Source organism: Haematobia irritans, chromosome 4, assembly GCF_050003625.1.
Source record: "Haematobia irritans isolate KBUSLIRL chromosome 4, ASM5000362v1, whole genome shotgun sequence".
NCBI classification, from domain to species: domain Eukaryota; kingdom Metazoa; phylum Arthropoda; class Insecta; order Diptera; family Muscidae; genus Haematobia; species Haematobia irritans.
In genome coordinates, this window is record NC_134400.1 from 63,050,985 (window position 1) to 63,076,614 (window position 25,630).

Genomic DNA, 25,630 nt, shown 5'->3' on the forward strand with positions numbered 1-25,630 from the left:
ATGCCAACTCCCGAATGACAAAAAGCACAAAAATATATTATAATTTTTGACACCCCAATTCCCATCACAAAAAATATCCAGGCAGTTAAAATTCAGTCAGCACAGAAAAACCTTCGCCCTAGAATATGGATGATATATGGATAAAATAGGTATTGATTTGAAGCAAAAATTAAATTATGAATCTTTATCAAAAATCAATCTGTTCGATGTACGTTGTACACAGCTTTATATTTTTAATGCTTATTTCAATTTCATTCCTTTCATTTTGATCAGTAATGAATTTCAGTAAAAAATTTACGACAAATTTCAAATTGTGATTTTTAGAGGACAAAATAAATTTTTCGACACTGAATATGTAAATACTCTTGGTTATTTTAATATTTACAGGGATTCCATTACTTATTCTAATGACATTTTTATTAAGCTCAGATGTTTTACACTCGTCGAAGGGCTTTTCAAAAGGATTCCTAAATAACAATATTGATTTATAACAAGATCAAGAGAGCCACCGTGGTGCAATGGATAGCATGTCCGCCTTGCATACACAAGGTTGTGGGGTCGATTCCTGCTTTGACCGAACACCAAAAAGTTTTTCAGCGGTGGATTATCCCACCTCTGTAATGCTGGTGACATTTCTGAGGGTTTCAAAACTTCTCTAAGTGGTTTCACTGCAATGTGGAACGCCGTTCGGACTCGGCAAAAAAAAAACAAGGTCCCTTGTCATTGAACTTAACATGGAATCGGGCAGCACTCAGTGATAAGAGAGAAGTTCACCAATGTGGTATCACAATGGACTGAATAGTCCAAGTGAGCCTGATACATCGGACTGCAACCTAACCTAACCTAACCTAACCTATAACAAGATCAATATTACATTCATAACAATCTAATTCTATATTTGACAATATATTGAGTTTTTAACAATCTATTTAGATCATTAAAAAAGTTTTGTGTTAAAAGGTGCTGTCAATCAAACTAAACATTGTCAAATATAAAGCACTAAATGCAAACGCATTAAAGCCCCAACTTGGTGCTTTTAGAAATCAAAAAGCACTAATTTTGGTGCTAAAAGCACCAAACTGGCATCACTGCTGAAAGATCTTATATTCTTACTAAGAGGGAGTAGAATTATCAAAGATAATTGAGTATAACAAGATTAAGCATTGTGCACTTATCAAGAGAAGACAAATGTCAAGGTGTAGAGGGCTATGAGAAAAAAATTGTTTTATTTGTCAATTTTTTTTCCAAAGCAGCTCTGCCCAAGAATAAATTTAAACGGCAATATTCACATAAAACCATAATGAATATTTGCTTTAAAATACACATACGTTTTATTTTAATTTTCTACAATCGTTTTGGTACTGCTTTTGTGGGTTTTTATTCAGAAATTTATGAAAAACACAAATGTTATGATATTTTCCGACGCAAACGGCAGTACATTTGAGAGACACGTCGACGCAAACTTTATGATATTTTGTTGGCTGAGTCCTCTGGTGCTTCAGTTTTGCTATGACAAGACTGCATCTTCTTCTCAATTATCTTTGGAATTATTTAGAGCAGTGTTGCCAGGTGATTCTTGAACCCTACCCCCAAATTATAAGAAAAAGCCCCTAAATTGTTCTAGATTTTTTTCAAAGACCCAAAAAATACATTTTAGGAATTTAAATAGGAAAAAATGGTTTTCAAAATTTTGAGAAAAAACCCTGTATAGATTCACATGTACACAATATGCTAAAAAGCAGATAAAACTAAATAATTCAATGTATAACTCAAATTAATTAAAAATATATAAGTGAAAATTCGGGCTATAAAGAAAAAAATAATAAATAACCAAAAGTACAATTCGCTAAAATAGTCCAGAATTTCAAAATCTTCATCAGCACGGTACAAATTTTTGGAAGTAAATAATTTCACTTCTAGGTGTAAAGTTGTGACACCTATCATTTAAGGAATATTTAATCCTTAAAGAGCTTTTAGCTGTGAAGTTAACATACGATTAATTAATTAAAATTAATTAATTTGTTTTAAACCATGTCGAACATTGAAAATGTCCTTTCAAAATAAGCTTGTGAAAATGGCAGCGAAAATAATGCTAGCATTACTTGCTTAAATTTAGGAAATTAGGTTGACTTCCCCATCTTGTTTTTTTTTTCAAATGCATGACGGAATTTTACCGAATATGGTTGAGTATTGTTTTACTTTATGAGGTGAAAGACATTTTTTACCCAAAAAAAAAAAAAATAAATAAATAAAAGTTACAAAAAACCCACACTGCATGAAGGACAGTGGTGGCAGGCGACAACACGTAAAGGTAAGTAAAATGTTCAGTTTTGAGCTGAAAACCAGCTTGTTTTTACTCTTTTAATTAATTAATTTAGAAGTATAAAATATTTCGCAATCAATTCTTTGGATCTTTTCCATGCATAATTTCACAAGATAAAAATATAATCGTGGTCGTATATATTTTTAATTATTGTAATTTTATGTTAGTGTTTTGGTGGAAAAATCGAACATAAGAAAAAAGATATATAAAAAATGGTCTGCATGGATTTCCAAAATTTGTAAAAAATCAGGAACCCAATAAACACAGGATGAGCGTTTTTCAAATGCAACAACTTTTCAGTTTGAGGGTAAATATAATTTTCAACATAAATTCAACTTGACTTGAAACAGCTCATCTTCAATATATCTTCAAATTATTTGCGAATTACTTCCAATTTGCCAAAATGTTGATGAAATCTTTGAAAAAGTGTTGAAGATAATATGAGAAAACTTTGACAAAACACTACCCTAAAATGCAATGAAAAAACCATGTGGTTTTCAATACTTATTTGTGCAAGTTCGTGGTCAATTGGAAGAAATAAAAAAAAATGGAAAATTTTAGACAAATAACTGAATTTACTCCAAATAGTTTATAATAATAGGTACGTGAAAATAAACAAGTATATACGGCCGTAAGTTCGGCCAGGCCGAAGCTTATGTACCCTCCATCATGGATTGCGTAGAAACTTCATCTAAACACTGCCATCCACAATCGAATTACTTAAGTTGCGGTAACGCTTGCCAGTAAATTGTATGTAAGTCCATACGTGGTATATATTAAATCAAAAAAGATCGATCCAATACGTATATAATTCAGTTTGACAAAGTAGACATAAAATTTTGACAAAATTTTCTACAGAAATAAAATTTTAACAAAATTTTCTATAGAAATAAAATTTTCACAAAATTTTCTATAGAAATAAAAATTTTGACAAAATTTTCTATAGAAAGAAAATTTTGACAAAAATTTCTACGGAAATAAAATTTTAACAAAATTTTCTATAGAAACAAACTTTTGACAAAATTTTCTATAGAAATAAAATCTTGGTAGATTATTTTTGGCTCGAGTGGCAACCATGATTATGAACCAGGGATCCGGAGCGGAGCGGAGCGTTGAGCGGAGCGGAGCAAGCCCTTTTTTTGCCGGAGCGGGAGCGGAGCGGGAGCGGAGCGGGAGCGGCATTTCTAAAATCCGGAGCGGAGCGGTGTTACAAGAGATGTTAATGATTCCTCTAAAACTCAAACAAAAATGGTTCTTATAAATCCAGAATATGATATAGTCCTCATAGGTGAAATCTTTAAATTTATCTTCGGGAAGTGTCCTCAAGTCCTCACGCCCTCCTAAAATTTCAAAGGAAACCCTAATATTTGGTTCATGGTGGTGGGTATTTAAGGTTCGGCCCGGCCGAACTTAGTGCTGTATATACTTGTTTTCTTGTCCAAAAGGCAATAAACTTTTGAATGAAGTTGTATTGTCCTTATAATAAAGTGATTTTACTTAAAAATGTGTATCATAACATGAAAGATAAAATTTTTGAGGTAAGGTCAACGTGACTTTAATAATTAAGAAAAATTCTTTAAAATTAATAAAATTGTCCTTAAATTTGTTTCCTTTTTGCATCTTGCCTACAAAGCAAAAAATCGTTAAAAAATAAGACATGTTTTTCAACACTTTATTTTAAAGACGCTTCTTACTTGAAACATAGCATAATTTCTGCTGGAAGTCGAGTCTTAATATGGAAAAAAAAATAACTCGTTAACTCGTTTTTAAAGGATTTTGATAACAACTGACGAAAAAAATCTAAAAAAATGAAAAATTAACATATGCTTCCTAGAATGCTTCCTTTAATGAAGTCAAAATGGATTTAATATTTCTGAAAGAATCTTCAAAATTAATAAAATATTTCAACACATTGTTTTAAAGTCATTATACCCTAAACCACATAGTGGTTAGGGTATAACAAGTTTGATCTGCCAAAAAATGTGCCTACAAGAAATATTGATTTTAGACCCCATAAAATATATACCGATCGACTCAGAATCACCTCCTGAGTCGATCTAGCGCTTGGCGTCCGTCCGTCTGTCCATGTATTTGTTGTTCACAGGATTTCGGTCGCAATTATTAACCGATTTTGATGAAATTTGGTACAGGGAGCTTTTTTGGGCACAAGGACGAACGTTATTGAAGTTGGAAGAAATCGGATCAAATTTAGATATAGCTCCCATATATATGTATTGCCCGATTTCGACAAATGGGGTCACGTTGCACTTTTTTTACTAACCGATCGTCGTCAAATTTAGCACAAAATAATCTTCTGTATCACCATTTAAGTCTGAAAATTTCATCGAAATCGGTTCAGATTTAGATATAGGTCCCATATATATGTATCGCCCGATTTTGTCAAATTAGGTCATAAAACCCTTATTTATCAACCGATCTTACTCAAAGTTGGCGAAATGTAATCTTCTATAGCACTAACTATATGTGCAAAAAATCATCGAAATCGGTTCAGATTTAGCTATAGCTCCCATATATGTACCGCCCGATTTTTCTAAATAAAATAAAACTCAATTGAACAAATAATACAATGTTTGTACTATAATTTTCTCGAAGAGGAGCGGAGCGGAGCGTGGAGCGGAGCGGAGCGATTTTTTTTTTCTCGGAGCGGAGCGAGGAGCGGAGCGGTTTTTTTTTCTCCGGAGCGGGAGCGGAGCGGAGCGAAAAAAATGGACCGCTCCGGATCCCTGTTATGAACCGAATAATATTTGAACAAAATTTTCTATAGAAATAAAATTTTGACAATGATGAAAATTTTATTATGAACCGAATAAAATTTTAAAAAATTTTCTCTAGAAATAAAATTTTGACAAAATTTTCTATAGAAATAAAATTTTGGTAGATTATTTTTGGCTCTAGTGGCAACCATGATTATGGACCGATATGGACCAATTTTTGTGCGATTGGACCAATTTTGGTATGGTGGTTAGCGACCATATACTAACACCACGTGCCTAATTTGAACCGGATCGGATGCATTTTGCTCCTCCAAGAGGCTCGGGAGGTCAAATCTGGAGAATGTTTTATATGGGGGCTATATATAATTATGGACCGATATAGACCAATTCTGGCACGGTTGTTAAAGATCATATACTAACACCATGTTCCAAATTACAACCGGATTGGATGAAATTTGCTTCTCTTTGAGGCTCCGCAACCCAAATCTGGGGATCGGTTTATATGGGGGCTATATATAATTAAGGATCGATATGGACCAATTTTTGCATAGTTGTTAGAGACCATATACCAACACCATGTACCAAATTTCAGCCGGATCGGATGAAATTTTCTTCTCTTTGAGGCTCCGCAAGCCAAATCTGGGGATCGGTTTATATGGGGGCTATATATAATTATGGACCGATGTGAACCAATTTTTGCATGGTTGTTAGAGGCCATATACCAACACCATGTACCAAATTTCAGCCGGATCGGATGAAATTTGTGCTCTTTTAGGCTCCGCAAGCCAAATCTGGAGATCGGTTTATATGGGGGCTATATATAATTATGGACCGATGTGGACCAATTTTTGCATGGTTGTTAGAGACCATATATCAACACCATATACCAAATTTCAGCCGGATCGGATGAAATATGCTTCTGTTAGAGGCTCCACAAGCCAAATCTGAGTGTCCCTTTATATGGGGGCTATACGTAAAATGGACCGATATGGCCCATTTTCAATACCATCCGACCTACATCGATAACAACTACTTGTGCCAAGTTTCAAGTCGATAGCTTGTGATAGCTTGTTTCGTTCGGAAGTTAGCGTGATTTCAACAGACGGAGGAACGGACGGACATGCTTAGATCGACTTAGAATTTCACCACGACCCAGAATATATATACTTTATGGGGTCTTAGAGCAATATTTCGATGTGTTACAAACGGAATGACAAAGTTAATATACCCTCATCCTATGATGGAGGGTATAAAAATGAAATAAAACTTTAAGGAAGTCACTATATGTATATCTCTTTGCAGAAAACTAAAATTATGGATTCTACGTTCTTGAAAACATTAAAAAGCTGACCGATGAAAAAATGTTGGACAATTGGATGTGACTCCTTCAAATAGTTTATAATAATTGGCAACTCAATATGAAAAGTTAAATCAACATTTTAGAGAAGTCACTAAATTTACATCTTTTTGCAGAAAACTAAAATCGTTGGCTGCTACATTCTTGCAACAATTAAGAAGCTGGCCAATGAAAAATGAGTGGCTTATCGACAAGAAAAAGTTTCCAGAAACATTTCAAAGTGCAACCAATTAAAATTGTTAAAAACAACCAATTGTTAAAATCAACAACTTCTGGATGAAAATGTGCATCACATCGTCAATTTACTTTACATCCTATTATCAGTTTAAAATAGATATTTTGTGAATTCCTTCTGCTGGAAATCTATTCTAACACGCGGTCCAGCACGTTCTAATTTCAAATTTTAATGCTGTTTTATGACACCAACAGGAAGGAAATCGAATTACACAGGGGAACAAAATTGAACTTTTTTCGTGTTGATTTGAAATTAGTAATTAGGGGTTGCTGAATCCAAATCTGCTCTTGGTTTTTTTCTATCAGCTCGATTTTTCGAGATATACCGTTATGTTCAAAATTAAGGCACTTCCGCCACATATATTGGAATAACTTGAAAACGGTTCAACTTATTAAATTAAAAAAATAAATTTAAGAAAATCCCTTACGATATTCTCTTTAAGCTGTCTTTACATTGTTTTTCAATTTTCCAATTAGTTTTAGAGATATCGTTCAAGTTTTGCAAAAAAAAATGGAATTTTTTGACAAAAAAAATTCAGCGTCCCAAATAACTTAAAAAACGATATTCCATTCTTAATCAACAGAACCGTAACAAAAATAAACCTATTACATACAAACACTTACCCATTAGAAAATGTTATTTATGTATGGAAATCGCGATTTACATCAATTCAGCACTCAAAAACAGTGAACTCTCTATTTCACTAAAGCCAATTTAACTTTATTTGAGTTCATGGAATTATTATGTTTGGAGAAAGTTTCCTTTACTCTAATAATTTTTTGTGTACGCTAGTTAAATTAACTAAAACCGAGGAAAAAAATATACTCAAATGAAGCATAAAGATTAACTAAATTCGTGTCTTCCACAAAATAGTTCAGAATTTCTTTAAATTTGTAAATTTTACCAAAAATGCGTCCATCATGAACTTCGTATGTCACTAAAGACATTCTTGCAATTTTGAACTCCAAGTTTTCCTTCAAACTACAAAATTTTCTTTAACAAGTGAAAAAACTTAGTTATGTCTAATAAATTTTCTTGAATTTGTCGAAAAATATTTACTTATTTTTATGACATCGGCGTGATGCCAACGTGTGTAATACTGTTTAGTTAAAATTTTCTACAAATATTCAACATTTTCTAAAATTAACCGAAAGTTTTCTTCCTGGTGGGTTCACTGTTTTTTCAGTGAGTAAGTCGTGAATAATCGATTGTAATGAAATAAAGCTCATTTTATTGGAAATATAACTAACCAACTAAGTTTTAACTAAACTAAACGCTGACATCACGCCAAACCCCAAATATAAGTACTTATTTATCGACTAATTGAAGAAATTTTGTTAGACATAATTACTTTTTTTCACATGTTAAGGTGAGTATTAACTTCGAGTTTAGCCGCTTAATTCGCTAAAGTGAAAACTAAATCAGTAAGAAAAATGCATACAATTATACACATTTGTTGCAAATTTTATTATAACTTGATGGGGAAAAGCCCAAAGCAAATTTTCACAAAGTTTGTATTCCTTAAAACGGATTATTAAAGAAAAGTAAGTTATAATGAAATCTGCAAAAAATATGCATAATTTTATGCCTTTTAAGATTTAGTTTTCACTTTAGTGAAAAAATGCGACTAAACTCGAACTTAATACTCACCTTTAGTGTCGGGAATTTTCTTTGTATAATTTAGGAATTTGAGATGGTAACACTGAAAAAATGCAACTCTGTGTACACGAAACAACAATTCATAAACAAACGTGAAACAGTTATAACGGCGAAAACAAGCGTCACTTCGAAATAAGAAAATAAAATAAAGAATAAATATTGGTAAAATGTTTCAAAATCTTAACAAAAGGAAAATTAACACCCTTGGTACAACTGAAGGTAAGAAAAATGTCGTGCAATAAAGAATTCATTTCTTTATATTTTCAATTTGTTTCTACAGATACTGATAAAAGTTTGGACTCCATTGGAACGATGCCTTTCGTAGGAAAGAATCAAGCAAATCGACAAAAGCTAAAACACAGAAGAGGTACATTTTGAAATCCTGAATTTATATAATTGTTTTAATTAATTTTTCACTTTACAGATGCTATAGATGATAATTTGGATTTTTTTCGAGACGGAGGATCACAGTATGCCATCCCATTCCGTAAATAAGGATGACGACAGTAAGGAAATGTATTTAGCCCAATAGAGGCCATTATCAACAAATGTTATTCTTTATCTTTCTATGTAGCTTCATTCAGGGATGAAGTTAGGAGAGAGTTAATGGCTATTAAGGACGAAATTGGAGAGATAAAAAATGAGTTGAAGAACGAAATTTGCAGTTTACGGAGAAGTTTACTTTATAACTTCAAAAAATGGAGGAGTCTATTATTTCCAACGTGAACACCATATTAAATAACCATATTAAATATTTTTTTTACCAATTAGAAATGTCAATCTTAATCTTAATTATGTATTTTTCCTATTAATTGTTAATTATTAAGTTTTCTGATGTTCCTTTGTAAAGTGTAAAACACTAATATAAATATAACAATAAAATATTCAACGTATTTTGTTTTGTTTCAATAGCGGTTTTAAGGTACTGTAAAATTATAATTCTAACCCTCCTAAGGCATTCTAGAAACAATTGGAAAGACGTATGAAATGTTGTTTTTCAGTGCTTTTTAATGGTTGTAAAAACCATCGATACACCGTATAACGATGTTATCATTTTGGGGTTGTCAAAGCGTTCGTTAAACCATCGGAAAAGCGTTTTATTGTTTTCATGACGCTTTGAAAACGTTGTTAAATACAATCGATACACCGTGTAATGATGTTATCATTTTGGGGTTGTAACAACGCCTTTTCCCACCGTGTATCAACCGTTCACAACGCTTTTCCGATGGTTTTTTTCTGACTGGGTAACGGTATATCTCGAAAAATCGAGCTGAAAACCGAGAGCAGATTTGGATTCAGCGTCCCAAATAACCTTAAAAATGATATTCAGTTCTTAATCAACAAAATCACTGTTCATAATATAATATATATGCGCACATTTTTCAACCAAAATTGTAACTACTTTTAATTTAATTTTCGAGAAATAATACCAGAAATAAGAGAATGCTGTGATATAGTACAATAGCAAAGCAAATATGAATGTCCTTAGAAAAATAAAAAAATAAATACAAATAAGATGGTTTAATTGCATTTATTTGACGTTCATTAACAACATTTTTGTAGTAATACGGGATGAAATTGTTTCAATGACGCTTTTGTTACTTTTAAAACACATACTAGAAATATGTTTGCCGCTTTTGAAAGCAAATACTAAAAAAACATGTTGTGTTTTCCCAATGTACGTACGTTCACAAATACATGTCCTACATTTTAAGCATTTACTCACGCTACTCTAAGTATTGTTTGAATGATGCTCTTGTCACTTTTAAAACACATACTAGAGATACGTTTGCCGTTTTTGAAAGCAAATACTAAAAAACATGTTGTTTTTCCCAATGTACGTACGTACAAAAATACATGTCCTACATTTTAAGCGTTTTTTCACACTACTCTAAGTATTAGCCATATTTGAAATTACCTACGCAGTGCAAAAATTGGTCCATAGCGGTCCATAATTATATATAGCCCCCATGGTTAGCTTAGGTGGCAGCCCGATGTATCAGGCTCACTTAGACTAGTCCATTGTGATACCACAGTGGTGAACTTCTCTCTTATCAGTGAGTGCTGCCCGATTCCAAATTAAGCTCAATGACAAGGGAGTCCGAAGGGGTTCCACATTGCAGTGAAACTACTTAGAGAAACTTTGAAACACTCAAAAATGTCACCAGCATTATTGAGGTGGGATGAAAAACTTTTTGGTGTTCTGTCGAAGCAGGAGTCGAACCCACGACCTTGTGTATGCAAGGCGGGCATGCTAACCCATATACAAAACATATACCAAACACAAATAAGTTTTAGCTGGCTAAACACTTACTACATCTCACCCATTGGATTTGTAAATGAATTAGAACCAAATTATAATATAGTATTCAACACTCGGTATCAGTTTTATACAAAAGTGAACCCAAATACTCATAGAGAAAAAAAATTTTAAATTATTTGTTTCACTTCTTCTGTGATCTATTTCTATAATTTGTTATTATATATTTTGTTACCATATGATTTATATTAGTATATAAGAGCTCTTTAAACGCTCACAACATAAAAGCTCCGGGAGCAAGAGCATTGTTCCTTTATATAATCAGATTTATTAAAATAAATAACGACAACAAAATTACACAACAAAGCATGGAGCTGTAACACAATTAAGTCATCCACTCTCCTAAACTTCTAACGGCTTTTAATCAAGTATGCAGAAAATTTGTTGCTAACAACTGTCATATTTTATTGATGTGATCTCTCACAAGTAAAATCCCGCTATTTTTGTTATAAGCAAAGCGTCGCTTTCGCCTAGCGTAGTGATTGTATGTTGGTGCCTATTGCAAATAGTGTGCAATAAAATAGAGTCAACTGAGAAAAAAAACTAAAAATTTTAAATTAAAAGTGAATATATTTTAAATGGTAAGGTTGCCTTCCACTTCTATAATTCTTTTAGTAACGTGTGTAAAAATAATCATTTAGGTCCAAAAATGGGTCGAGGAAAGCATTGCACTGACGAGCGCCGGGAGGCAATAAAAAAAAATACGTAATGAAGGTAAAAGCTACAGTGAAATTGCAAACATATTTAAATGCTCCAAGAAAATGGTCGAAAATGCAGTAAAGTATAAGTCAAATCCAGAAAAAGGGGAATGAAATCAAAAATTTCAGAGCAAACAAAAAGAAAAATACTAATAAATGAAAATAAATGAAAAATACAGCGCCATGTTAAAAAGGACCCTTTTGTTACATATTCAACACTGAAAAAGGAGTATGATTTGAATGTTGATACATCTTCAATAAGATGAATGTTGATTCAAAACGATTTAAAGGCTAAAAGTGCCCGGAAAGTTCCGTTCCTCTCAAAACGAAACATAGGAAAAAGAACATGTGAATTGGCAGGCGAACAAGTGGCGAAATATTTTGTAGTCAGATGAAACAAAAGTAAATTTGTTTAACTCTGACCGAGTCGTACCTGTTGTCCGAAGACCTCCTAATACCTAATACAGAATTTCGGTCAGAGTTAAACAAATTTACTTTTGTTTCATCTGACCACAAAATATTTCGCCGTTAGAAGTTTAGGAGAGTGGATGACTCTATTTCATTTCACACCACTGTATGTCTTAAATATGTCTAATATATACCACGTATGGACTAACTTACATTTTAGAAGACGATGTTAAGAAATTTTAAGATACCTTGCCATCGGTAAGTATTACTACAACCCAAGTAATTCGATTGTGGATGACAGTCTTTCGCTTCTACGCAATCCATGGTGGAGGGTACATAAGATTCGGCCGAACTTACGGCCGTATATACTTGCTTATCTGTGTCATTATAATTTAAAAATATAGCTATATTTAGGTATTTATCTTTTGTTTGAAAACATTTTTTTTTTTCTTTTTGAAAAATTGCCCATTTTGCGAGGTGAAGAACTCCTATACTACTGGACCAAAATGGCCGATAAAAGCTTAAAACGTATCCTTTTTTTGGTGTTCTATAAGAAACAAATAAAAAACAATTGGGAGAAATCTATAAAAATAATGTTACGACAGAATGAATGTATGTGCCTTTGTGTAAAAAAATGGTCAAAATTTGGTATTTTTTGAAATTCTAATTTGTGGACTTTACAACTTTTAATTTAAAGCACATTGGTACACATTTTTTTTCTAAAAGTCGTAGAATTTTGTAGGGACTGCAGTTAGGTTAGGCGGTAGCCTGATGTATCAGGCTCACTTAGAGTATTCAGTCCATTGTGATACCACATTGGTGAACTTCTCTCTTATCACTGAGTGCTGCCCGATTCCATGTTAAGCTCAATGACAAGGGACCTCCTTTTTATAGCCGAGTCCGACCGGCGTTCCACATTGCAGTGAAACCACTCAGAGAAGCTTTGAAACCCTCAGAAATGTCACCAGCATTACTGAGGTGGGATAATACACCGCTGAAAAACTTTTTGGTGTTCGGTCGAAGCAGGAATCGAACCCACGACCTTGTGTATGCAAGGCGGGCATGCTAACCATTGCACCACGGTGGCTCCCTAGGGACTGCAGTTAAGTTGAAAAATTACAGATCCACTCCAAAATGGAACTTCTAAGTTCGAAATACTGACCCCACTTTGTCAAAATTTTGCAAAAAAAAAACAAGTAAGGAAAGTCTAAAGTCGGGCGGGGCCGACTATATTATACCCTGCACCACTTTGTAGATCTAAATTTTCGATACCGTATCACATCCGTCAAATGTGTTGGGGGCTATATAAAGGTTTGTCTCAAATACATACATTTTAATATCACTCGATCTGGACATAATTTGATAGACTTCTACAAAATCTGTAGACTCAAAATTTACGTCGGCTAATGGCACTAGGGTGGAACACAATGTTAGTAAAAACAAGGAAAATGTTGATATTTTGACAATTTTTGTCGAAATCAGAAAAACATATATATGGGAGCTATATCTAAATCTGAACCGATTTCAATCAAATTTGGCACACATGGCTATATTACTAATTGTACTCCTAGTGCAAAAATTTCAACCAAATTTGGCCAAAACTCTGGCTTCTGGGGCCATACAAGTCCATATCGGGCGAAAAATATATATGGAAGCTATATCTAAATCTGAACCGATTTCAATCAAATTTGGCACACATGACTTTACTACCAATTGTACTCCTTGTGCAAAATTTCAAGCTAATCGGGATAAAACTCTGGCTTCTGGGTCCATATAAGTGCATATTGGGCGAAAGATATATATGGGAGCCATATCTAAATCTGAACCGATTTCTTCCAAAATCAATAGGGTTGTATTCTGACCCAAATTAGGAACATGTGCCAAATTTGAAGGCGATTGGACTTAAATTGCGACCTAGACTTTGATCACAAAAATGTGTTCACAGACAGACGGACGGACGGACAGACGGACATGGTTATATCGACTCAGGGACCCACCCTGAGCATTATTGCCAAAGACACCATGTGACTATCTCGTCTCCTTCTGGGAGTTACAAACATATGCACTAACTTATAATACCCTGTTCCACAGTGTGGCGCAGGGTATAAATATAGGAAACATTTAAATATGAACCAATTTTGAGGCAACTTCGCAAAAGTGTATTTATGATTTATCGGCCGATAGATGTGTAATAGAGTAATAGGAAAATTTGAGTCATTTTGATAAGTTTTCGACTTGGCAGTGGCGATTTGATAAGGAAAATGTAGGTATTTCGGCCAGTTTTGCCTAAATAGGAAAAACATATATATGGAATCTATATCGAAATCTGATATAGTGAATCGAATTTCACGTAAATCGGATAACAACTTTGACCTTTGTGCAAAAAAACAACAGATGAGAAATTTTTAAAATTGAAAAGTTGCCTGTTGGCAACTTTGGGTAATTGTGGTAGTAATATAACATATTTTTGGACATAAGACCTAGAGAAAAAAAGGTTTGAAAAAGAATGATTTTGAAAAAATTTTGAACTTCGATTGGGATGTCCCAGTGATGAGAAATGCGGCGATGATGTGGAAAACATATCTGCAGTGTAGGGGGGAATTTGGAAGGAATCGTAAAAAGGGAAAAAACCATAGATATCGACCTTCTTGGCAACATACTAGTGGATTAGTACGAATATTGGCGCATTAGTATACTTTGGCTTTTTACACCGCCAGTTAAATTGACATGGGTTCAAAAAAAAAAAAACATTTTCGTGAGCCACGCGTGATTCATGCGAAACCGTGAATGAAATTTAAACGAAATCTCGTGAATATGCGCGAACGGGACTAAACAAAAATGTGTGGCGCGTGAGCGTTAGTACAAATCAAATTGTGATTGTGGGTGAGTAAAATTTCTCCGAAATCGCGCTCCCGATAAAAATTCACTTTCACGACCCAACTCACGCTCAAGAATAAATTCGCGTTCGCGATAAAATTCATGTTCACGATAAAATGCACACTCACAGTAAGAGACACAAAAAGTCACAGTCACGAACAAATTCACGTTCACAATTAAATTCAAGCTCACCGATTTCAATCACCTTTACTTATTTAATCACGCTTAAGATTTCAATAGCGAGAGTCACAAGAAATTTCGTGAATTACGAGAATTTCATTGAGCCACGAAAATTGTCGTTTTCCGAAAATATTCGTGAATCACGAGATTTGTCGTGAATTACGAAAATTGTCGTGAATCGTGCGAGAGCGTGAGGCATAGACGTTGTTCATGTGTGAGCGTGCGCGAGTATGACTATTCATTTCGTGAATTGGCGTGAGCGTGAATTCCTACCCACATGGCGTACGTGAGTACAAATATTTCTTCGTGAATGTGTTTGAGCGTGAGTGAAATTCAAATTCAAATTCAAAATACAAAACAAACTATTTTGTAGTCACAATTGCCCAAAGTTGCCCACAGGCAACATTCTCTACCGCCTTAACGAATTGGCTAGACGCTTCTTAAATGACTTCAACGTGATTAAAAGTAAAAAAAAAAATTTAGCGATACCTAAAAAAATTAGGGGTCGAAAGGGTTAAGATATAATTATTTTTGTCACGACATATCTACTACTTCTACTCGAAAGAATTTGTCGAGTAACTTTACTTCAAGTTACTCGACAAATTCTCGACAAAATAAAAGAAACATTCATTTAAATAGACAGTTTTTGAATTGAATAGTTTCGAAGGGCTTGAATTTGCTGATCACATTCCTTGTCCCTGTGCTTTTTATTATGATTTTGTATTCCACGCACTTTTTAAAGTATAGAATATTATGTTAAAATACATATCAATCAATAATTCCTCGTCAATATTTTAGATTGACTTTCGGTTCTTGATTTGTTTACATGTTGTTTAATGTTGTCAACGCACCCGACGCATTGAGAAGTTAAAAGTTCGTCAACTTTATGCGTCATATGCATATGTCAAAATATTGTTAAAAATATAACTTACTTTAATAAAAATGTTTTAAATTTTGAATAAATTCCAATCTTGTGTATAATACAATTAACTATTTTATAAATTTTTCCGGAAAAACATATTTTGCGCATATTAACCCTCTAATGCCCCAATTTTTTTGTCAGCTGATTAAATGTTCATTGTTAACGACACAAAATCAAGAAAACTAATCAAGAAAAATGTATACGGTAAAATTCAGTATATGCTGCAAAGGCTATTGAACAGGTTCAATAGCCCCGACATCTCCCGTACAACAATATTCTCCGCCGCAGCATCTTACACCCAATATTTTTGTTCCAGTTCCGGATAGTGCATCGTTCTTGCAATTTAATTGCAACGGGCTCCGAGGTAAGATTAGCGAAATCGTGGACTTTATGAATCGGAAAAGGATAAGGGTCGCGGCGATCCAGGAGACTAAGCTGAATTCCACCTGCAGCCTACGCCATTGTGATGGATACAATGTGCTTCGAAAGGATCGCACTAGAAGTGGAGATGGTGGCCTGGCTTTCATAATACACCATTCCGTGCAGTATAGACCTATCCCGTTTGTACCAGACACTAGTGATCCGTATATGGAATGTATGGGGGTAGCAGTCAAGTCTGGGGCTGCCGAGATAGAGCTATACAATGTGTATATACCGCCTGTTGGTAGCTGTGCTCCAGGTTATTGCCCAAACATTGAGTGGCTATTGTGTGGGCATAACCGATTGGTTCTAGGAGACTTTAATGCCCACCATGAACTTTGGCATTCACTCCTGGGTAATGACCAGAGAGGCATAGCTTTGGCTGAGCAGATAGATGACTCCACATTTTGCACGGTGGAAGAAGAGGCCCCCACGAGAATTATGGGTGACTGCAGCAGTTCGCCAGATTTATCTTTAGCGTCGCCTGGTCTGATAAATGACGTTTCCTGGCAACCCGTCATTTCATTGGGATCGGGCCACCTCCCCATAATTCTCACCATTAACCGACCCTCCGGTTTCATAACCTCTGAACGCCGGACGTTTATCAATCAAAAGAAAGCCAACTGGGAAGGCTTCAGAGAATACACCGATCGCCGCTTCAGTGAGCTCCCGTCCCCCTCTCATGTTCATGTTGCCCAGAGGGCGTTCCGGGACATCATCAACGCAGCAGCCGCTCGCTTCATACCCGCTGGTCGAATTGCCCAAGTGAGGCCCAACTTCCCAGCCGAAGCGGCGGGACTCGCAGACGAGCGTGATGAACGCCGTCGTGCTAACCCTGCTGATCCTAGAATCAGAGAACTAAATCTAGAGATTAGTAAGATAGTCGACGAGCACAAGAGGAACACTTGGTTAGAGCACCTGAAGCAATGTAACTTAGGCACAGGAACTGGTAAATTGTGGTCAACAGTGAGAGCCCTCTCGAACCCCGCTACAAGGGATGATGGGATTTCAGTCACCTTTGACGACGTGACTGATCCGAAGAGATGCGCCAAGTCCTTCAACCGACAGTTTGTCGAGCATCCCGAGAGTGATAGAGCGAAAAGGAGAGCCACTCGTCGCATACGTGGTCTCCGAGCCGACGACACACCACAATTTACCACAGCCGAAGTTACCAATGTCATCAACAGCGCGAAACCATCTAAGGCGCTGGGCCCCGACGGAATTTCAATGCTAATGCTGAAGCATCTGGGAATACTGGGAGTTGAGTACCTGACCAGACTCCTCAATTTGTCCTTGGAATCACTCATTATACCCGATGTGTGGAAGATGGGAAGAGTGATTCCACTACTGAAGCCAGGCAAAGATTCGAGTAAAGGTGAATCGTACAGACCGATATCCCTTCTCTCGCCAGGAGCCAATACACTTGAGGCGCTACTCCTCCCCAGCCTTGTGGAGAATTTTCCAGCGGCCCACCATCAACATAGATTCCGTAAGGTACACAGTACGACGACAGCCTTACATGCCATTTCGACACATATCAATAGGGGACTTAATCAGCCCAAACCGTGTCATATGACGGCCCTCGTTGCGCTTGACCTATCGAAAGCGTTCGATACAGTCAACCATGCCACATTATTCGAGGACATCGAGAACACGTCCCTACCGGCAGGAACGAAGCGTTGTGTTCTGAATTATATGTGTGGACGCCAGTCGTACGTGGAATTCAGGGACAAGGAGTCAAAACCCCGTAGAGTTAAACAGGGAGATCCCCAGGGCGGGGTGATATCTCCGGCACTGTTTAACCTCTACCTGTCCTCGATTCCACCCCCTCCTACGGCGTCGAGATTGTGTCTTATGCGGACGATCATGGCATCCGGGTCCATTGTTGATGACATTTGCGATCGATTAAATGTCTACCTCGCTGATCTTACCAGTTATTTCACTGCAAGAAATTTGAGGATATCTCCCACCAAATCCTCAGCCACACTATTCACTACATGGACGGCGGAAGTACGCAGGCAGTTGAATGTTAGAGTCGATGGCGAAACAATTCCGACAACAAATTACCCCAAGATTCTCGGGGTCACATTCGACAGCCTTTATAAGTCGTCCGCCCATGCCACTGCAATTTGTGATAAGCTCCGCGGTAGAAACAAGGTCCTCAAGTCGCTTGCCGGCAGCACTTGGGTTGCGGACAAAGAAACCTTGTTAACTACATATAAGGCAATTGGCCGGTCACTGACCGGCGGTCAGTGGTAAACTATGCAGCGCCAGTGTGAACACCTCAAACCAGCGATACGCAGTGGAATAACATACAGACCTGTCAGAACGCTGCCCTTAGAACTGCAACAGGATGTCTCCGCAGTACACCCCTGGATCACCTTTATGCGGAGACCAAGATCATCCCAGTGCTTCGACACAACTACATGTTGTCAAAGCAGTACCTCTTAGGTTGCCATCGAAGTTGTCATCCGAATCACCATCTTTTGGATAGACAACCTCCACCCAGGAATGTAAGGGTTGATCTTCACCTTCTAGAGCCCGAGATCCAGCGTTACAAAAGAGAGCCTCTAGATCAGGCAGCATACCAGACAGGTCTGAACAGGATTCATGAGGATACTGTAGCTGAAGCGGTGAGAAGCTACAAGGTTAATCCTGTTCTCGGAGTCCGACCGCCGCCCATAGCACCGGAGGAGAGAGACCTCCCACGGCAGGCAAGCGTTGTTTTGGACAACTAAGATCAGGCAAGTGCAGCCGCCTCAATTCATACTTATCAGTGATTGATAGCAGTGTAGCTGACGTGTGTCCCATCTGTAATCAAGGGCCACATGACACTCGTCACCTTTTTGCTTGCCCAGCTAAGCCTACCCGTCTCACTACCAGATCACTCCGGACACACCCCATCCTTGTCGCAGAGTTCCTTAATCTGGCTACCAGCTGAACTACACAAGCATAGAACAAAATGGATGAAACTACATTAAAAACTGTTACAACAACAACAACAGGTTCAACTATGTTTTCTTTTTAGTTTATTCATTTTTGTTGTCTTAAAGTGTGTTTTACTAAAAGCTTCCTTCTTTAATGAAGCCCGCCTAAAGGCGGGATTGGGCATTAGAGGGTTAAGTATATAAAAATAAATAAAAATAATATTTAAAATAGGTCAGAATAAATAAACATTTCGACCGATTTCGATATAGTACTTGCTTTGGTGCAAGTTTCATGCCAATGGGAAGACATCGTTTTTATCGCATGAAATGATCTATTCATATATAGTTATAAGTATACATACCTGTAATGTATCATCAGCCTGGACACGAAGAGATAACAGCAGTTCAGGTTTGGGAACATCCTTTAAAATACCTGTAAAATTAAAATTTTTTAACATCGATTTAATAAATTCCATGTAGTAACATTACAACTGTTCAGTGTTTGATAGAATCGAAACGGCGACCTTGCTAATGGTAGTGCCGTCTTGTGTTTTCCCAAATACCCATGTAGCGGCAAATTCAGTTCAAATATTCCAAAACCAAGATAGTCCAGCTTACTTCATCGCTAAGTTGTATGATTTTGGTATTAACTTTAATGATTTGGTATTTAACGAAAGATGCCAAGCAAAATTCAATGTGTATTTTTAAGTCTCAACTCACTTTTAGCCTACATTTGTAGGCTGTGCGTTCTTGATGTAGACGAAAATGCACCCTTATATTAGATATGTTTATATGTCCGGACGACAGTGGTCGTGTCGAACCTATCCCATATATTGCGTTTTACAGACTATAAGTTATTCCGGACGGAATAACGATCGATCCCATAAACATGCAGCAGTATCGATTATGCCTTCGGACTTAACTTATAATGTGCACAATATATGGGATATGTTCGACACGAGCACTGTCGTCCGGAATAACTGATAGTCTGTAAAGCGCATAATAAAGCGCATTACTGACTATCCACCGACAAGTCGTATCGATCCGACACACTGTAAGATTCTTTACAAACACCGACATTCCGTCCGGAATAACTGATAGTCTGTAAAGCGCATAAGACGCATAACACTTTTACTAAAGGCATTGACGGTGAAGAGGTTAAAAAAATCTAATAAATAAAATAAATTTGTTTTGTGATATCAAGTAAGCAAAACCTAAATTTAAAAGTGTACTCCTTTTCCAATTTGACACAAATATGCCTCATAATTCGTATCCGATAAAATCTGCGATATCACAAAAATATGACCGTCGATATATTTTTAGTCGTAATTGGAGTAATCTACGGCTTTGGATTCTAGTATTTGTTATGACTCGACTTGTATATTCTTACCCTTTGGCATTTTCGAGGTGTTTTGTAAATTGCTCCATTGTTGTTGCAGACGCTGGGAATATAATTTTATACGAACGTCACATTCTTGATGTTCCAAATTGTGAGAATCCATTGCACCTACATCGATCATATTACTAAAATACAATATTCAGCTCATTATCCAGTTATAATCGAAATTAAAAAAACTCTTACATTGCTGTATTTTGCACTAGACGGCACAGTGCATTTTGATCATCTTTTTTGCTGGGAAGCGATGGGTGGCAATCAGCACTAATATTATCTGAGTTAGTCCTTCTTAAAGCTGGGCTATTATTTACAGTGTCTGACAGTAAATGTGTCCTCTCACTGGGCTCATATCCCTATAAAAAATATATTAATGAAATGACCAACAAATCCAACAAATTCTGACCTGGGTGGTATTATCCTCATTGCAACGAAGGCAACTACAAAACGTAGAAAAACAATTCCAAATTGGCCGTAGATATTCCATTCTGCGAACAAGGGAATTTATATTATGCTTTAATCAAAATAAGAGAGCAGTGTTGCCAATCATTACTTTTATAATTTGTTATAGGTCTGTTCGACAATTTTTAGTGAAAACTTTATATGAGGCCCAACCCAATAAGCACATCATTCCCAATAAATACAAAAGTTTACAAATGCTAAATTTTAAGAATTTTGAGAAATTGTTGAGAAAATCGCGTTCTCAACAAAAAACAGACATTACCCTCCACAATAAAATTCAACACATTAGCAATAATTTCTCTTGTGTTATCCTACGTTCGCACAAGACACGAAATCCTCGTAAACGAGGATTTTCTCCGAAATACTCCTAGATCTCAGTAGATTTGCAATAGGCAAATATCAGCTGGCTCATAGAGGATTTCAACAAAATCTCTTTCAAACTCCCCTACACTGCCTTGTACAACTGTAGTTTTAGGACTAAAAATTCGCTTTTTCAGCTCTGCCCCAATTTTTCTTGTAGATGAATGTGTGTGTGCGTGTGCACATACGGGTCAAATATATAAATGATATCCTCACTTCTAATTGAAAGTCAAAGCCAAAACTCTATGAATTTTGTATAATTTATTCATTTTCGTCAAAATAACATATATAATAATACACTACACTACATCCCTGCCAACATTTTTTGAATTTGGGGGCGCTTCTGAGAATCCCCACTACGTCGAAAACAATCATATACGACATCAAAAACTCGCCGGAAAAACCCCGTCACTATTGAGAAGTTGTACCACGCCAAGTTACTACGAAAAAATTTCTCATCAGTGCAATATTAGGTGCCTATTTAGATCAATTTCGAAGGACGCCAATAAGAACCCTTGCAAACTATCAGAAAAAGTGAATTTTAAGGTAATTGTAGAAGAATCATTGTGGTCAAGTAAAACACGATTGTGTAGATGTTTATTGATTTGATTAAACATTTATAATTTCTTATAAATATAACATTTTTCGGTTTATCTCATCACATTTAACATAATTTTTTGCATTAATAAAATAATGATGTTGAGTTTTAAGTAGCAAGTTACATATTGCAGCGTCTATCAGCCAGTTTGTTTATTTTCGATGGAGACAGCGTGCCTGGAAAAATATTTGAAAAACGATCACTTTATTCTATTTGGAAAGTCGAAAATTGTTCACCATATACCTTTCACAATTTTAAGCGTACTATCTATATTTTCACAGCTTCCCAATAAACACAAACGTTTGAAAAATGCTACATTTCAACAATTTTTCAAACATTTTTTCAAAGGATTAGGGTAATATTCAAGTTGAGAAATTGTTGTGAAAATCGCGTTCTCAACAAAAAACAGACATTACCCTCAACAGTGAAATTCAACACATTAGCAATAATATCTCAAGTGTTATCCTCAAATTGAAATGCATCGCTACACAATTATTTGTCAAACAATTTTCGATGCGAGACAAATTCAAAATTAACATCGTTGCAAATACTTTTCAACCTAAATTTGTATGAATGATATCCCCACTTCAAATTGAAAGTCAAAACCAAAATTCTATGAATTTAGTATAATTTATTCATTTTCATCAAAATAAAATATATAATAATACACTACACTACATAATACACTACAATACCAATTGATAAATAATAATCTTGTTAAACATATCAACAAATAAGAACAAAAAAAAAAAAACAAACAAAACTTTAAATATCTTAAACATTATTAGTAAACACTTTTGCATTGATAATTCGATTTCCTTCCTTTTTGTGTCATAAAACAGCATTAAAATTTATTAACATGCGGGCAATTTGAAATTAGGAACGTACTGGACCGCGTGTTAGAATTGATTTCCAGCAGAAGGAATTCACAAAATATCAATTTTAAACTGATAATAGCATATGAATTAAACTGACGATGTGATGCACATTTTCATCCAGAAGTTGTTGATTTAAACAATTTGTTGTTTTTAACAATTTTAATTGGTTGCACTTGTAATGTTTCTGGAAACTTTTTCTTGTCGATAAGCCACTCATTTTTCATTGGTCAGCTTCTTAATGTTTGCAAGAATGTAGCATCCAAAGATTTTAGTTTTCTGCAAAGAGATTTAAATTTAGTGACTTCTCTAAAGTGTTGATTTAATTTTTCATATTGACGTAAAACATTTTGGTGTTCGGTCGTAGCAGGAATCGAACCCACGACCTTGTGTATGCAAGGCGGGCATGCTAACCATTGCACCACGGTGGCTCCCAGACGTACCAATTATTATAAACTATTTGAAGCAGTTCCAGTTAATTGTCCATCATTTTTTCATCGGTCAGCTTTTTAATGTTTTCAAGAACGTAGAATCCATAATTTTAGTTTTCTGCAAAGAGATATACATTTAGTGACTTCCTTAAAGTTTTATTTCATTTATTATTTTCACTTACCTATTTTTGTAAACTATTTGGTTATTTGTCTAAAATTTTCCATTTTTTTTATTTCTTGCAATTGACCACGAACTTCGTTGCACAAAAAAGTATTGAAAACCACATGGTTTTTTCGTTGCATTTTAGGGTAGTGTCTTGTCAAAGTTTTCTCATATTATCTTCAACAACTTTTCAAAGATTTCGTCAACATTTTGGCAAATTGGAAGTAATTCGCAAACAATTTGAAGATGTATTGAAGATGAGCTATTTCAAGTCAAGTTGAATTTATGTTGAAAATTATATTTACCCTCAAACTGAAAAGTTGTTGCATTTGAAAAACGCCCATCCTGTGTTTATTGGGTTTATTTTCGTTTTTATTTAAATAAAATATAACAAGCTGGTTGCGCTTGGCGTTTCACAAAAAATAAAATGGCTCTTCTAACAGTAGTGATGGCAAAATACTTTCATGTACATTTTGTACTTTTTGATATGCTTCCCCCATCACAGTTCGCGATGGTTGTGGTGACATTTACGAGTCTGTGGTAGCGATGAGGATGAAATGGAACTTTGAAATGCTGGCAGGGTATCTGTCCATAAAGCTCGAAGAATAATTGTATAATTCGATATAATGCATTTGGACGTCAATTGCCTGTTTCGGTATCAGGCTAACATGAAATATAATATATCAACAAATAATAACAAACAACAACATAGCTTTAAATATCTTAAACATATTTGTAAACACTTTTGCATAGATAATTCGATTTCCTTCCTTTTGGTGTCATAAAACTGCATTAAAAATTTATTCATTTTCATTTATTCATTTTCGTCAAAATAAAATATATAATAATACACTACATAATACACTACAATACTCATTGAAAAATAAATATCTTATTAAACATATCCATAAGAACAAAACAACAAAACTTTAAATATCTTAAACATTATTTGTAAACGCTTCCCATATTCAACCGTCGAACTGAACGGACGTGTTTTCTAATAGCGGAGTATTTCATCGTAATAAGAACTTATTACGAATTTCACGTGTGGTGGAAATAATAAACCACCATCCACTGGGTTGCTAACTTCAGGGCCCAGTGGACGGGTAACGACTGAAGTTATAAATTTGGGCAGCGACCAAGAGTCAGGCCCAATTAGTCGACCCTGTAGACGGGTCGACTGGCGGTGACACTTTGGCAAGTCGAACCTTTTCTAAGGTGACGACATCAAAAGGAGGCAATCCCTCTCGAAAGAGATTCAAGGAACGAAGAAATGCTTTGTTTATCCTAAAGAAATTAGGATCAGTCGACTCAAGCACGTTGTCGGCTAAGCAAAGCGATTCCTTAAAATGGGCTCAAGGAATTCTTGAAGCTGGAAAAAGGGAACGATCACCGGATGAGCTGCCATCCTCTAAACGGGATCAAAGATCGTTTGCCTCAGTTGCAAAAGACAGCCTTGTGATAGCTATTATTAATAAAGGAGCATTGGACGGTATGATTCCAAGGCAAAAATGGGGGAAATTGAGAACGCGATGTCTGCCCAATAAACACAGGATGAGCGTTTTTCAAATGCAACAACGTTTCAGTTTGAGGGTAAATATAATTTTCAACATAAATTAAACTTGACTTGAAATAGCTCATCTTCCATACATCTTCAAATTGTTTGCGAATTACTTCCAATTTGCCAAAATGTTAACAAAATCTTTGAAAAGGTGTTGAAGATAATATGAGAAAACTTTGACAAAACACTACCCTAAAATGCAACGAAAAAACCATGTGGTGGTCAATTGCAAGAAATAAAAAAAATGGAAAATTTTAGGCAAATAACCAAATAGTTTATAAAAATAGGTAAGTGAAAATAAAAAATGAAATAAAACTTTAAGGAAGTCACTAAATGTATATCTCTTTGCAGAAAACTAAAATTATGGATTCTACGTTCTTGAAAACATTAAAAAGCTGAACGATGAAAAAATGGTGGACAATTAACTGGAACTGCTTCAAATAGTTTATAATAATTGGTACGTCAATATGAAAAATTAAATCAACACTTTAGAGAAGTCACTAAATTTAAATCTCTTTGCAGAAAACTAAAATCTTTGGATGCTACATTCTTGCAAACATTAAGAACCTGACCGATGAAAAATGAGTGGCTTATCGACAAGAAAAAGTTTCCAGGAACATTACAAGTGCAACCAATTAAAATTGTTAAAAACAACAAATTGTTGAAATCAACAACTTCTGGATGAAAATGTGCATCACATCATCAGTTTAATTCATATGCTATTAT

At 35.4% G+C, this 25,630-nt stretch overlaps 1 protein-coding gene and 1 long non-coding RNA gene across 2 annotated transcripts in view; both read right to left on the reverse strand.

The window, feature by feature from the left end:
* The window catches only part of Lamtor1 (Late endosomal/lysosomal adaptor, MAPK and MTOR activator 1), a 58,912-nt gene extending 37,894 nt beyond the window's left edge, over window positions 1-21,018 (reverse strand). The window contains exons 1-4 of the mRNA XM_075306311.1: window positions 20,861-21,018; window positions 20,644-20,810; window positions 20,452-20,585; window positions 19,424-19,494 (exon numbers count right to left, since the gene is read on the reverse strand). Of these exons, the coding sequence (XP_075162426.1) occupies window positions 19,424-19,494; window positions 20,452-20,585; window positions 20,644-20,810; window positions 20,861-20,941 (453 nt within the window). The 5' untranslated portion in view covers window positions 20,942-21,018. The remainder of the gene's footprint in view (window positions 1-19,423; window positions 19,495-20,451; window positions 20,586-20,643; window positions 20,811-20,860) is intronic.
* A 1,467-nt stretch (window positions 21,019-22,485) lies between these two features.
* Window positions 22,486-23,376, reverse strand: LOC142236801 (uncharacterized). Its single transcript, XR_012722203.1, has 2 exons — window positions 23,193-23,376; window positions 22,486-23,028 (listed from the first exon to the last, which is right to left on the reverse strand). It is a non-coding gene; the product is annotated as an uncharacterized LOC142236801 (long non-coding RNA).
* Window positions 23,377-25,630: the final 2,254 nt, after the last annotated feature.